Source organism: Labeo rohita, chromosome 12 (genome assembly GCF_022985175.1).
Source record: "Labeo rohita strain BAU-BD-2019 chromosome 12, IGBB_LRoh.1.0, whole genome shotgun sequence".
NCBI classification, from domain to species: Eukaryota; Metazoa; Chordata; class Actinopteri; order Cypriniformes; family Cyprinidae; genus Labeo; species Labeo rohita.
In genome coordinates this window covers 17,643,634-17,657,497 of record NC_066880.1, presented here as the reverse complement: position 1 = coordinate 17,657,497, position 13,864 = coordinate 17,643,634, and the positions used below count along the sequence as shown (strand labels likewise).

General features: G+C 36.7%; 1 protein-coding gene across 1 annotated transcript in view; it reads right to left on the bottom strand.

Moving 5' to 3' along the window:
- The window catches only part of mrtfab (myocardin related transcription factor Ab), a 47,173-nt gene extending 33,655 nt beyond the window's left edge, over nt 1–13,518 (bottom strand). The window contains exons 1-3 of the mRNA XM_051125009.1: nt 13,385–13,518; nt 12,538–12,608; nt 4,856–5,054 (exon numbers count right to left, since the gene is read on the bottom strand). Coding sequence (XP_050980966.1) covers nt 4,856–4,979 — 124 coding nt within the window. The 5' untranslated portion in view covers nt 4,980–5,054; nt 12,538–12,608; nt 13,385–13,518. The remainder of the gene's footprint in view (nt 1–4,855; nt 5,055–12,537; nt 12,609–13,384) is intronic.
- Between the last annotated feature and the right edge of the window lie 346 nt (nt 13,519–13,864).

The following is a 13,864-nucleotide window of genomic DNA, read 5'->3' as shown; positions in this document are numbered from 1 at the left end:
TACACAAACATTTCGATTCGCTTCAGAAGGCCTTTATTAACCCCCGGAGCTGTGTGGAGTACTTTTTATGATGGATGGATGCACTTATTGGACTTCACTGACATTATAAACCTTGGAAGAGCCAGGACAATTTTTAATTTAACTCTGATTGTATTTGTCTGAAAGTAAGCTTGAGGGTGAGTAAATCATGGAGTAATTTTCATTTTTGTATAACAATCCTTTAAAGGGGTCATCGGATGCAAAGTTCACTTTTACATGTTATTTGAACATTAATGTGTGTTGTCAGTGTATGTACAAATCTACCCTATAATGCTAAATATCCATGCAGTAGTTTTTAATTAATCTGTAAAAATAGTATCCCCTTTTTCAAATCGAGCCATTCTCAGATGCCTGTCTGTGTGTGGCGTCACACCAACAGAGGCCGCTCCCACGATAGTTACCTCAGACCCGCCTACATCAGCTGTAACAGTCCGATTTCCATTGTTTCCATGCCGGAGCAGGGATGTAAGTTAGACAAGAATATCTCCGATTGAGTGATTGAGGTGTTGTGTTGCTGGATGTAATAATGAACATAGTGGTCGTCATTTACTCCTGACATCTGAAGATGCAGTGGGTGACTTTCGTTTGTAAAGGGAACGCACCTCCCGATCTATATAAACGTGTCTATATTCGCATAAATCATTTGTGATCCAGCTTCACCTACAGCAGAAGTAAGTATAAGGGTTTTTTTTTAGGAATCTCTGCAATCACCTTTCCTAATAACGTGCTAGTCAGCAAGTTTAGCAGCTAACATGGCTAAAGTAAACAGGCTCGTCACTCCACAGAGAGAAGAGAGGGGCGGGGCAAGTAGAGCTCATTTGCATTTAAAGGAACAATCCATCAGAATGAGTTGATTTATGCAGAGCTCATTTTGACAAGGTAAAAAGGGTGTTGTTTTACACTACCATTGAGAATTTTTAACCAAAGTATATTATAGACTTTTCATTAAGACCCTAAAGAATCACATCAGCCTGTGGAAAATGGGCATCCGATGACCCCTTTAAACACCATTTGAGCAAAAGAAACAATATTTATGGGACAGTTAATATCAGATTTTGTTGCTGAATTGAAATAATGAATTTGAAGTAATTTAAATCTGATAGTGGCAAGCAGTTTTTGAGATTTCAGGATTTCCCCATTCATGGAGACAGGACTTGGTCTTGGATTCCTGAAATAGCTTTCCAGAGGCGTTGCAAATATGGCCACAAAGTGAACAGACTTGCCTTGAAAGAGACTTTCCCTGCCTCATTTCAAATGCATGCTGCTCTTTCATTTCCCCCAAAGAAAACTGATCTGATAAATAGCAGTTTCTGCAGTTATTTTTGCCTGAAATTATGTTGCCAAAAATAAAAAAATCTGTGCATCCCTATATGCTTGCATGCAAAAGCTACCATTGTTTTCCAAATGCCTTAACAGCAATCACTTCTGTTTTGTGCAGGAGACAAGAGGTCCTGCATTAACATGTCTGTTACTACCATCTAACCCTCAATGAAGTGCAGCTCGGGGGGGCTGAAGACTGAAAGGAGGGAGTGGTGACTGCAGGCCATGAGTTTCTAAGGTGCTATTACATTGTAGTTTAACTCTTCATTGGCAATCCTATAGTTCTGTAATGGCAGAGTTACAAAAAAAAGCAACAACATCCCACCACTCACCTACATACCACAACAAACCTTGCATAATAACATCCCACAGATTTTTCAGAATGAAAATGTCGCATCTCCCAGCTGGAGTGAAAACACAGCTTGCTGCGGCATCTGCCCGTTTTCCTGCTAGCTCTGTTTAATCCTCACTTCTCTAAATCATCCTTTCCTCTAAGCCTCCTAAAGTCAAACAGTGTCTGCTGTATATCAGTGAGCTGAACGAACACACTTTGAAGTGTCCCTCTGCAAGTCACACAGATTTAAAGGGATAGTTCACCCAAAAATGAAAATTACCCCGTGATTTACTCACATTCAAGCCATCCCAGGTGTATATGACTTTCTTCTTTCAGACGAATACAATCAGAGTTATATTAAAAACATGTTGTGGCTCTTCCAAGTTTTATAAAGACAGTGAATGGGTGTTGAGCCTTTATTAATTCCCCAAGCCATTTGGAGTACTTTTTATGATGGGTGGACGCACTTTATTGGACTTCAAAATCTCAACAGCCATTCACTGATATTATAAAGCTTGGAAGAGCCAGGACATTTTTAAATTTAACTCTGACTATATTTGTATGAAAGAAGAAAGTTATATCTGCCTAAGACTGCTTGAGAGTGAGTAAATCATGGGTTAATTTTCATTTTTGGGAGAACTATTTTTTTAACAGGCTATTTAATTTTCAATAATGTACACTTCCTTGACACCCTACTTCCAAAGGACCTGAATATTTATTCCTTCATTTAAAGAAAACTGTGTATTACATAACTTAATGAATCAGAGACCTGCACAATGCTTTTGACTTGGGACTTTTTCCAAGATTGTCCTTGTTCATGAATGCCACATTTAGCACGCACGCACAAAAAAAAAAATTGACTCATAAATCAGCACTGCAAATAAAATGGGGAACAAAAGGAAGGAAAAATGAACAATCCACAAAAAAAGCATCATGGTTTTGAACACCCTCCATATTTTCAATGTAAACAGTTTCCAAAATAAATAAATCGCTAACATTATGCTCTTTCCTTCCATTTCACGGCACCCAATGTTTCTCAGTGGAAAGAAAGCACAGAACAGCTGAAATAAAGGCAACCGACGTTCTCTTTGTTTATGTTGTCTCCTGCTTTAACGCTGTTCAGACTTGTACGTTTTTGCACAAAGGAAATTGTAACACTGTGACTGATCTAATTACTTCATTACCGTGTCTAAATGTAAATCTAATTAGAATATCATCCTATATTTACATCCACAGAACATATGCTGCTGTACATCCTGCTGTTATGAGCAACATTACAAATACACACCACTAAATTCTACACTCTAAAAAAAATGCTGGGTTATTTTTTTAACCCAAAGCTGGGTTCAGCCCATTGGGTCATTTTATTGGGTTATTTTTGATATTTTTACCCAGGTCCTGGGTAGTTTTTCTGTAACTAAGTTGCTGGGTCTTTTTTAATGCTGGGTTATTTTTTTTCTACCCAACTGCTGGGTTGAGCCTGTCTCTGTCACAACAACCCAGCTGCTGAGTTACATTCAGTCAGAGCACTTTTCACTTCAGTGAAATAAAGGTTTGTATACATTTTATTCCATTTATAAAGTCTTAACTGTGCTGTAAATTGTATTATTTTACGCAACGCAACATAAGGACGAGGTGTCAGTCAGCTGCATCAGCAGCGGTTGTTTCGCATGATGGAAACGCCTTTTGCCTGACATAAAAGAAATGGATTTTATTTGTTACTGTACGGAGTTTAATCTTAAAATATGTTCTCTAATGTCAGTACTGTATGTTTATGGGCAGTTTTTGGAGTCAGTAATGGCATCTTTTAGCCACGATTGAAACACAAGGCCACTGTCCGAAGTTCGCAGTTACCCCGCGGAACAGCAGCCCTTCACCGCCTCAGATTATGGCGACACACCGACATGAGAATCACCACTATTTCAGTAAAAAGTGATTACAGAGATTGGTTGCATACACTAAAATTAAAATTCTACTTTTAAATGCTACATTTATTGTCTAAAATGTTTGTTAAACCAGTTTAAATGTATGTAATATTGTAAACTGTGCTGTATTCACCCAAATAAATGCAATTTGTCTTGTATTTTGTCTATGTGTTTTTGCTTAATAATAAATGTTCATCTTTTGATTAGTTCCAGTCCATTTTAAACCGGCAATATCATCATTTTTAAACAAAAGTTGATTTAATTAAAATAACCCAGCATTTTGGGTAAAAGCATTTCACACAATCAGCTGAGTCAAAATAACCCAGCATGTGTTCTGTCCAATATTTACCCAGCGCTGGGTTGCCAAATAACCCAAGTTGGATTGTTTTTAACCCAGCATTTTTAGAGTGTACCATCAAGCTACCTAGTGGCTAATGAAACGCAGTCTACCTTTACAAAGAAAATTTGTAAAACCTATTACATTGCACTATCCACCTTATTTTGCAATGTATAAGTACAATGTAAACACCACATCATTTAAACATTAGGGCTGAGTATTAATACAGATTTGCTGTGAATTTAAATCTTCAGTCTTATGCTTATACTTGACGAATTAAAGCATTAAAAAAATACCCTCACTGACCCTAAGCTTTGAACTGTGGTTATAAACTTTTATATATGTATATCTTTATATATGCATATGAAACCCAGGACCACAAAACCAGTCATAAGGGTCAACTGAATTGAGATTTATACGTCTGAAAGCTGAATAAATATGCTTTCCTTTGATGTATGGTTTGTTAGGATAAAACAATAATTGGCCGAGATACAATTATTTGAAAATCTGGAATCTGAGAGCGCAAAAAAAAAAAAAAAAAAAAAAAAAAAATAGAGAAAACTGCCTTTAAAGTTGTCCAAATAAAGTTCTTTGCAATGCATATTACTAATCAAAAATTAAGTTTTGATATATTAACAGCAGGAAATTTACAACATTTCTTCATGGAACATGATCTCTACTTAATATCCTAATGATTTTTTGGCATAAAAGAAAATCATTGATCATTTTGACCTACACAATGTATTGTTGGCTATTGCTACAAAAATCTGACTGGTTTTGTGGTGCAGGGTCACATTTAAATAAAACATGATACTGAATGGACAGATTGTGTGGATAACTTGACATTCAACGGGAGTTTTACTAATGCTAATGGATTAGCACTATTGTGTTGTAACTCACCATTCTTGCGTTCTTTCAGGGGCAGTAAGCTTGGTACAGACTGCAGAGAGAGTTCCTGCAGCTCACTGGTCACCGCCTCGCTCTGAGGACTGGGCACAGAGCCGTTCCCCACGGCAGACACCATGCTGCCAGGGCTTAGCTCCTCTCCACGCTTGGCTTCCTGCGCTGCCAGGGTGACAGGTGGGTGAAGCAGTCAGACCTGTGACAGGTTAATTACAGAGACGAGGCTGAATTAGAAACTGCAAAACACAGACAGACATAACACCGATATAAAGGCAATCAAAGACTTTACTGAACAAGAACAGAGAGTATGTTTCTCATATCACGCATCATTTGGGAAGAGCACAAATAGAAATCACACCCTACACAAATGACCTTTCTGAGAAAACTCTTTCGAAAATGTTTCATTAGCACAGTCCGTGCTAAAAGAAAAATTGGGCCTTGCATGTCCCATTGACCTATATTAAATAACTCGCTTACTAAACCAGTGAAACCACTGTGGGTGTGTTACATTTTATATACAACACAAACACTACAAGTTCAGACATGAAGTATTGTGCAACTCATACTGGAACTCACACATTCTCAGTGTCTTCCAATATGGCTGGAGGCAGCGATTTACACAAGCACGTTAAATAACATCAGGTGGAGAACTCAAAGCCTCCAGCAGTAAGTGATTTAGAACATTTTTGGAAAACGCTTTGTCTGGTCTCTGTTTTCGACAGAACAAAAAGCGACTGTATGGCTGTATGAACTCACAAGTCGAGAATGGAAACTGCAAGAAAAATTGCAAAACACGGTATGACATAATCCATCCTCAAATGCTCGTCCTGTCTTGATCTTCTTTGCATGTTCACTTTGTAAACACTGGGTCGTTTGTTCTGCAGCAATGTAGGACGATTTTGAAGTTGGCGAAGAAAAGTGTTTTTCGACTTACCCTAACTGTCTTGAACCAGAAAAAACGAAAAAAAGAGTTCATGCTGACCTAGACAAGATGAGCGTTTAAGGTTAAAAAGTATATAAATTGTCAATTTGTTTTCAAAATGACTGATCGTTTTGCTAGATAAGACCCTTCTTTCTCGGCTGGGATCATTTAGAACCCTTTGAAGCTGCATTTAAACTGCATTTTGGAAGTTCAAACTCAGGGGCACTATAGAAGTCCATTATATGGAGATAATTCCTGAAATGTTTTCCCTCAAGAAACAATTTCTCATTGACTGAAAAAAGAAAGTCATGAGCATCTTGGATGACAAGGGGGTGAGTAAATTATCTGTACATTTCTGAAAGTGAACTTCTCCTTTAATAAAACCTAAATATTTAATATCCACTTTAGGGGTGGGCAATATGACCCAAATCTTAACCAATATCACAATACGAATCATTTAATTTCACATCAACAATGTATATTACAATATAGTTATTTTTGTTTTAAATAAGGTCTTTATATCATCAAAATTTTTGATACCAATGAAATTTAATAATTATTGTCACCAAAAACAAATACTCAAAAAAGAACCACTCAAGCTCACTGAAGACAAGTAAACAGTTTATAATTTAATAAGAATAAGAAACTAATTACAAGCAACAGGACAAATAAGTTTAAGAACAAATAAACAAGAAAAAAATCAAGTAATCAAACATATAAAAACACTGCATATTCTTCACTGAGTAAATTAAATATATATTTCTTCTTATTAAAGTTACAAAAGTGATTTAGTCAAAAGCAGTGATAGATTTTCTTTCTTTTGTTGTTTGATTAACATGAATGACTGACAGCAGGAATATTAGACTGCTGTCACTTTAAGAGCTACCCGGATCTAATATGCTGTTACACGTGCTTTCTTTCTCAGCTGTTTGCTCTCACATGAGACCTAAATTACTGTTTTAGAGGATACTTGCACAGACAGGCATTCTGACACACACAAATGTGTGTATTTAACTGTTCAAGGCCTATAAAGCAGCAAAAATAACTCCAGAGCATATAGTGAAATGAGTTCGCTGCTGGTTGCATTTCAATGGCTTAAAATCACTTGTTTTTAAATCACAATGCTTAAAAAGTGTGCAAATGATACATCGTCGGAACCATGTAGCACAGCAACATTACACAAGCATAGAGACATAGAGACAACAAACGAAAATCTCTACCAGTTAATCATTTCTACCAGTGTATCACCCACTCCCTATGCAATTTCAGAAGAAGCTGATGAAAAATTCTAGAAAAATGCAGTTGATTTCAGAACACTTGAAGTGTAGCACATGATTAATACGTACTACTTAAGTTTTTTTATATTACAAGCCAAGCTTTAGTAATCACTCACTAACTGTATGAAAATGAGCAACCAGCAAATTGTTCAAAATGTGTTCCACAAAAGAAATGAAGTCATTCAGGCTTGTAACAACAAGAGGGTGAGCAAATTATGACACTGTGTTTTTAGCTTAGAGGGTGCACACACACAAACACACTGTTGATTAATCTGAATTGTTTATCCACCCATCTGTCCACATCTCCATTTTGCCGATTTCATCATTTATCCTTCCTTTTACTTATTTATTTAGATTTCATTGCCCTTTTCTTTCTTTATCCCAACAGTTGGGCAGAATGAATTAAGCAGAAAAAGGCTGGCACAAGCCATGGAAAGAAGTCTGGGACAATCCCTGTAGCCGTAAAGGCACCACATTTGAGCATTAGATGCAGTTTCCAACTAGAATTAAAAACAACTTAAAGTGTTGGCGCCTATAGCCTTGTGGGCAGTGCGCCGACATATGGTGCAGTTGCACCTCGGGTGTCCCGAGATCGAATCCCGCCTCATGGACCTTTCCCGATCCCACCCCCTCTCTCCCCCAGTTACTTCCTGTCATATCTCCACTGTCCTTTCCAGGAAAAAAAAATGTAAAAACACCCACAAACAAAACAAAAAAAACAAAGTTTTATCTGACTAGGAGTCATTCTGAGCATTAAAACTGTGGAGATGGCATTCACAAATGCACATTATGAAACTATCCATTTGAGAAGTAATGTAGCACATCTACTGACATTAAAGGGACAGTCTATCCAAAAATGAAAATTGTCTCACCATTTACTCACCCACTTAACAAAGAAAATACTTTGAATAATGTTAGTAATGCAACTTTTTGACTTCCACTATATATTATATCAGTCAAAAGGAAGCAGAACTGTTCAGTCGCCACCATTCTTCAGCATCCACAAGTTTCCTACGCCCCATGAGGCCTTGCATCAAAAGTGGGAGTGTCTTCCGGTTCAGAGTAAACAAGTGGGACGTGACACTTATTCATTCAACAGTTGACAGTAGTGATGGGAAAATAAAGCCTTGTGAATCACTGACATTTTCCTCTGGCCGTTTCGGGAAAAGATTCAAAGCTTCGAGCGTCGAAAACAGCGCGTACTGGTGGTTAGTAAAAAAAAATAAAGCAGCCAAAAGCCTGTAAACAAAACTCCGTCAGACAAAACATTCACCACACATTCCACAGATCGACTCATGTTACGCGCACATATAAAAGTCTAACAGCGTGTGTGTTCGTTGAATTTCTGTCTCTGATAAATTCATTTACCCATAAAAACTGTGGCATTAAATGCTAGTACGAATATCTATATGATGTAATAGAAGAACAATGTACGCATACAATCTGCATATGGCAAATATTCAATTTTCCTGAAATAATTTGTATTTTTCATATTACTTGTATGACTGGGTATTTAAAAAATATAAATGAATAAGTAATATCTGGGGGTTCGAACCGATACACAAAGTGAATCGCGCACGACTGGAGAGAAAGTGAGGCTTTTGTTTCTCACTGGTTTTGTGGTTTCTTTGTTAACAACACAAGCCTCGAATCGAGGCTTCATCTGGCACACCCTTTAACACAAGCTCCAAAGCCTCGGTTCAAATGTCTCATAACAGTCATTCAAGAATTAGCGATCCAGACTTGCTAACGATCTGGGAGCACAGCTTTGAACAGCACATGTTGTCCCTGAGCACCGTAACGTCATCCCTCACAAAGATTTGCAACTTTACAAAGTAAACAATGATCTGAAAAACACTTATCCTCTCGCTAATTAGCACACAAAATACCATTGGTATACTACTACCGCCGCCTTACCGAAAGTTGTACCCACGTTCTTTTTTATAGTAGCACCCCTTGGGAAACAGGTGGATATCTTCTTTATGTTCCATGGAAGAAATCACAACTTACAAGTTTTGGAAAGACATGAAAGTGAGTAAATTCTATTTTTGGGTGGAGTATCCCAGGAATGGACTCTGTGGTGATTTAATGGGAATAGATCTGAATATTAGAGAAGTATGGCTAAATGCTCTTCCTAAAGAGCGACCAAGATCAAGGTCTAACTGTAAGATTGAGTTATTGCTTTGTGTAAGCGTTGGCCATCTAGTTAGCTAATGCATTCTTCATTGTGAGCTCACCAGCGTCCAGATTCTATCGATACGCCAATCCCACCCTCCTTTCCCAAGAGAAGAGAGGTGGAGTGGAAAGAAGAAATTATTTTCTTATGAGCAGTTACCTAATATTTGACAAGCCTTCTGAGACTATTTAATGTTTTCCAATTGCCGTAAGCCTAACACTGCAGCAGAGGTTCAAGACCCATGGCAAGTTGTGCCATTTTCTTTGAGAAACAGTATTAGATTACAGTACATTGTCTCCTGCCAGCCAAGAAAAAAAAAAAAAAAAAAAATCAATAACACATGTTAATATTAAAACCTGGCTGGCTTATCACATGGCTCTCTGGAACACTTGATTCTGATCTAAGAAGTGAAATACTGTTTAGGATGATGCGAAACTGTACATTTAACAGTTATTCATGGAAACATACCGGTTCTGCTTTTGTATCACTTCATGCCTCCTCTCTTCTCATTCCAACGTAAATCAAAATAGCTATCTTGCGGCACTGTGCAAACAGTGCAGTAGTACTGTAGTTCAGCATTAATTTTATGGTTAGCATAACAAGATTAAAACAGGTTAAACTGCAGCAGATTGTTTAATACATTGGTTACCAACCAGTGGGCCTCAGGAAACTTCTAAAGGAGCAGCAGATTGACTTAAAAGAATTTAATTAGTCATGACATGAGAAATCAAATTTGCCTTGATCTTTTGGCTTTTAAGAGGTCTTTTGTACCTTTAAAACATCCTGTGGGTTTAATAGCTTAAAACGTCCTCCTCATTATCAACAAAGCATTTATTTAATCTCCAAAAACGGCTTGTTTGGAACTGAGGTGCAAGGTGACAACATCCAGGCAGAAACATCTGCATAAACACTGCCTCCAGAGCAAAGACATCAACCAATAGTCATCTTCTTACCATAGGCCCCGCCCACTGGTGTTCAGTAGCTTAACGGCTGATCACTTGAATACACTGAATGTGAGTGTCGCGTCACATTAAAAGCAAAGAGAAATTACAATCACCGCTATCTTATCCACAATGGATACAGATGTGCATTCACTTTCTGACATAGTCCACGTGCTTGAGTCTGTCATCAATAGGCAAATGAAGCGAAAGTATGTTCACTTTGACGCATTTAGTTTATAAAGCTCATTCACGTCTTTGTAGAGATATCAGAAGAATCCCAGCGTAAAGAACAAATGGTTTATTTTTAATGCCATCCCGGATTGTGTCAGAGGATTGTTTGGACTATTGTAAACGAGGCACAGTGTCATTGAGAGGTCACAAAAAAATATTCGTTGAAAGATGAAGCGGTACTAAATCTGACTGCAGCTGCATCACAAACGGTAAGTAAATTATTTCATAATGCTTTGTCTGTAAATAAGTTGTTTTTTTATCATGTTGTCAAAACACTCACATGCAATAGCAAGGGGGCTTCCATACTGTTTGCTATGCAGTGACGTTAGCCAATCATAACAGTGGCTGATTACTAAAAAGCCTTTAAGGATCCGCCCAGTAAAAAAGCTCATTTTAGACAGAGTGTCAGAATGAGAGTTGAAAATCATTTTTTCCACATATTTATTTGTTTTTAATGTGCAAAAAGGTTATTCACATTATAAGTAAACCTCAAAGAACATATTAAAATTAGGGCTGTCAGTTTAACGTGTTAACTTAATTAATTAGTTTTGAAAAAATAACGCGATATTATTACAATATTATACATTTTTGCTCAATTTTGCAGAAAACATATTACCCTTGAAGCCATAGCGGAATTGTTGCGCATCTCCTACCAACACAGCAGTGTTTACTTTCTGAATGAATCAATATTTTGAAGAAATCGTGTAAACCAAAGATTTAAAAGCCCATTTATAAAGAGAGCAGTTTACTTCATTCCTGAATGAATCAGCCGTTTAAACAAATCAAATGAATAAATGACTCAAAGACATTTACTGCCACCTGCTGGTAGATTTAGTTTCTTACGTAGAGTATCATTTCACTAAAAAAATAAACCCATTAAAGGGATAGTTCACCAAAAAATTTAATTCTGTCATTTCTTAGCCTCATGTTGTTTCAAAACTTTATTTTGTAGAACAAAAAAGAAGGTATTTTGATGAACAAAAAATACTGAGACATTTCTCCATAATGTTTCATAGTTCACATTAGGCCGTTGCAGCCTAAATGTTTAGGTGTAATAAATTCTGTGTTGAATCAAATCAAATGTTTCTTTTTAAAGCAACAATATGTAATGTCTACTTGATACTTTCTCATTTAGCACAAAAACAGCTTTAAATAATCTTTTGTGGGTATTTTCACAGTCAATTTTAATTGTGATTAATTAAATAAATTAATCAAAACATCATGTAATTAATTAGATACAAAATTTTAATCGACTGACAGCCCTAATTAAAATAATATAAAATTAAATAATATATGTTAAAATTAAACATAATATATGTTATTAATTAATTAAAATAATATATGTTACGACCTCTAATACTTCTGGAATCACAAAAAGATTTCAATAAATCAAGTAGTTATTTTAACATATCAACACTACCAATTTCTCATAATTAAAAAGTTTAAAAACAAGCAGCTTTGTCATATCTGGGGCAGAAATACAGAAAATATTTTGAATACTGTGTTGGGCAGCGAGTGACCTTCAAGGGAAACGACTAAGAACCGCCGGTTCACGCAAGCGTAACAAACTATTTTCTTTACAAAATCTTTAAACTAATATACTAGTGAGAGAAAATAACTTAATATTGCATGTATTTGTATGTATTTATAAGACAAGTGGCTATAGAAAAAGCTGAATAATGTACAGTCAGCAGGTTATCATTGCAACCCTTCGAGTTCATACAAGACTGATGAGATTGACGTGTGGGTCCCAATCACCCTGCTGGAGTGTTCACTATCCTTATATATCTAAGAAAGGGATTATCTTACAAGAACATTCCAACTTTACTTAAGAAACAGTGTTCAGACATGCAGTGTTCAGACACGCAGTGTTCAGGTCTAGTACACTGACAAGGGGAAAGACATAAAACTCTCTGACATTCCTCATTGTGCAGGTCCACACCTGCTTTTAACCATCAGCCAAAAAAATAATACTAAAACACATAATCCTTCACCTGAGTAACTGATGCAGGTAACCTCATACCCTATTAACCAGACATAATACCGTAATATGGACAGACACACCCTTCTGGAGTAGTTCAGAAATTTGTCATGATTTCTAAATCAAAAATGAATATTAAAAAGCACAATACCTTTATTATGAGATCCACACTAATGGATTTCAGCCTCATTTCCACTCACAGGTTGAGAACATCTTGAAAGCCTTGAAGAGAGAACCAGCATTTGTAAATCAACTTTGTGTGTATATTCATGTACATAACCATTGTACAATATACCAAAGCCAGACAGCTAAATTATGCCATGAGGTTACGGATATATCTTGGCATAGCAACAGTCAATGCAGATGCTTATGTAATAATCAAAAATACCTCTTTATACCAGAGCATGAACATAGAATAACTGACCTGATTAGACCAGATTTTATTCATATACATGTATATAATAAGTCCCTTGATAGTTCATCTGTATCCATCAAGTGGAAAGGGACAGATCCGCATGTGTTGATGATTAGTAGGTGTGTCCCACCACTAGCCCATCAAATACTTAATATGTTCCAGTACAAATAGTATAATCATACATCTACAGCATTACGACAGTGATTTGGTTTAGAGTATAAACAACCCACAGCACGCATTTGTTTATAACACTTATTAGCGCTTGTTGTTACACATTTATCACTGATGCGACATGGCAGGAAATGAAAAGCCTGTGCTGCTATGAAGCTCATACATTTGAAAAATCATCACATTTGAGATGTTAAACGAGACTAAACAGGCCAGATATAGCAGGCCAGATCCTCGTCGCGACAGCTGCATGTATGTAGTAACAGACACTAGTGGATCAAGTGAAATGTGCGCTGAGCAACAATACAAGAAGCGGATGAATTGTCACATACCGCTACTTGTTGTTACTATTTTTAAACTTTCACCGTTTAAAGGGGGACTCACATGCGAACCTGTTAGGTTTTGAACGACTTACCGAGTCGCAAAGTGAAACGAAACAACCGTTCGGCTTTACAAAGGTGTTCATGTACTCCAAAAACTGTATGGAGGCATCCGGCTACTCTCTGCTGTTCCACCGCAGAGCGCTGTGAAGCCAGTCAACACACTCACGCCACTTCCGGAAAATAAAAGTCCGTTTAAAATAAAAACACGATCTGCAGATAAAGCTATGTGACTGCAAAAAGTGTTAATTGTATTCCAAATGTTGGAAAACTTAAATTAAACAAAACATAAATGTAATTATATTTAAATTTCAAATATTAAACACACGATAATTAGAATACAATGATAAACAACATAAACAAGAAGCTTGGGTTAAGTTACTTTGTGTTAAAATAACTTTTCATAAATTTCCTCTGTAAGCCCTGGTGAAAAAACCAGCATAAGCTGGTCAAGGACCAGCATGAACCAGCAAAGGACCAGCATAAACCATCTAAGGACCAGCATAAACCAGCAA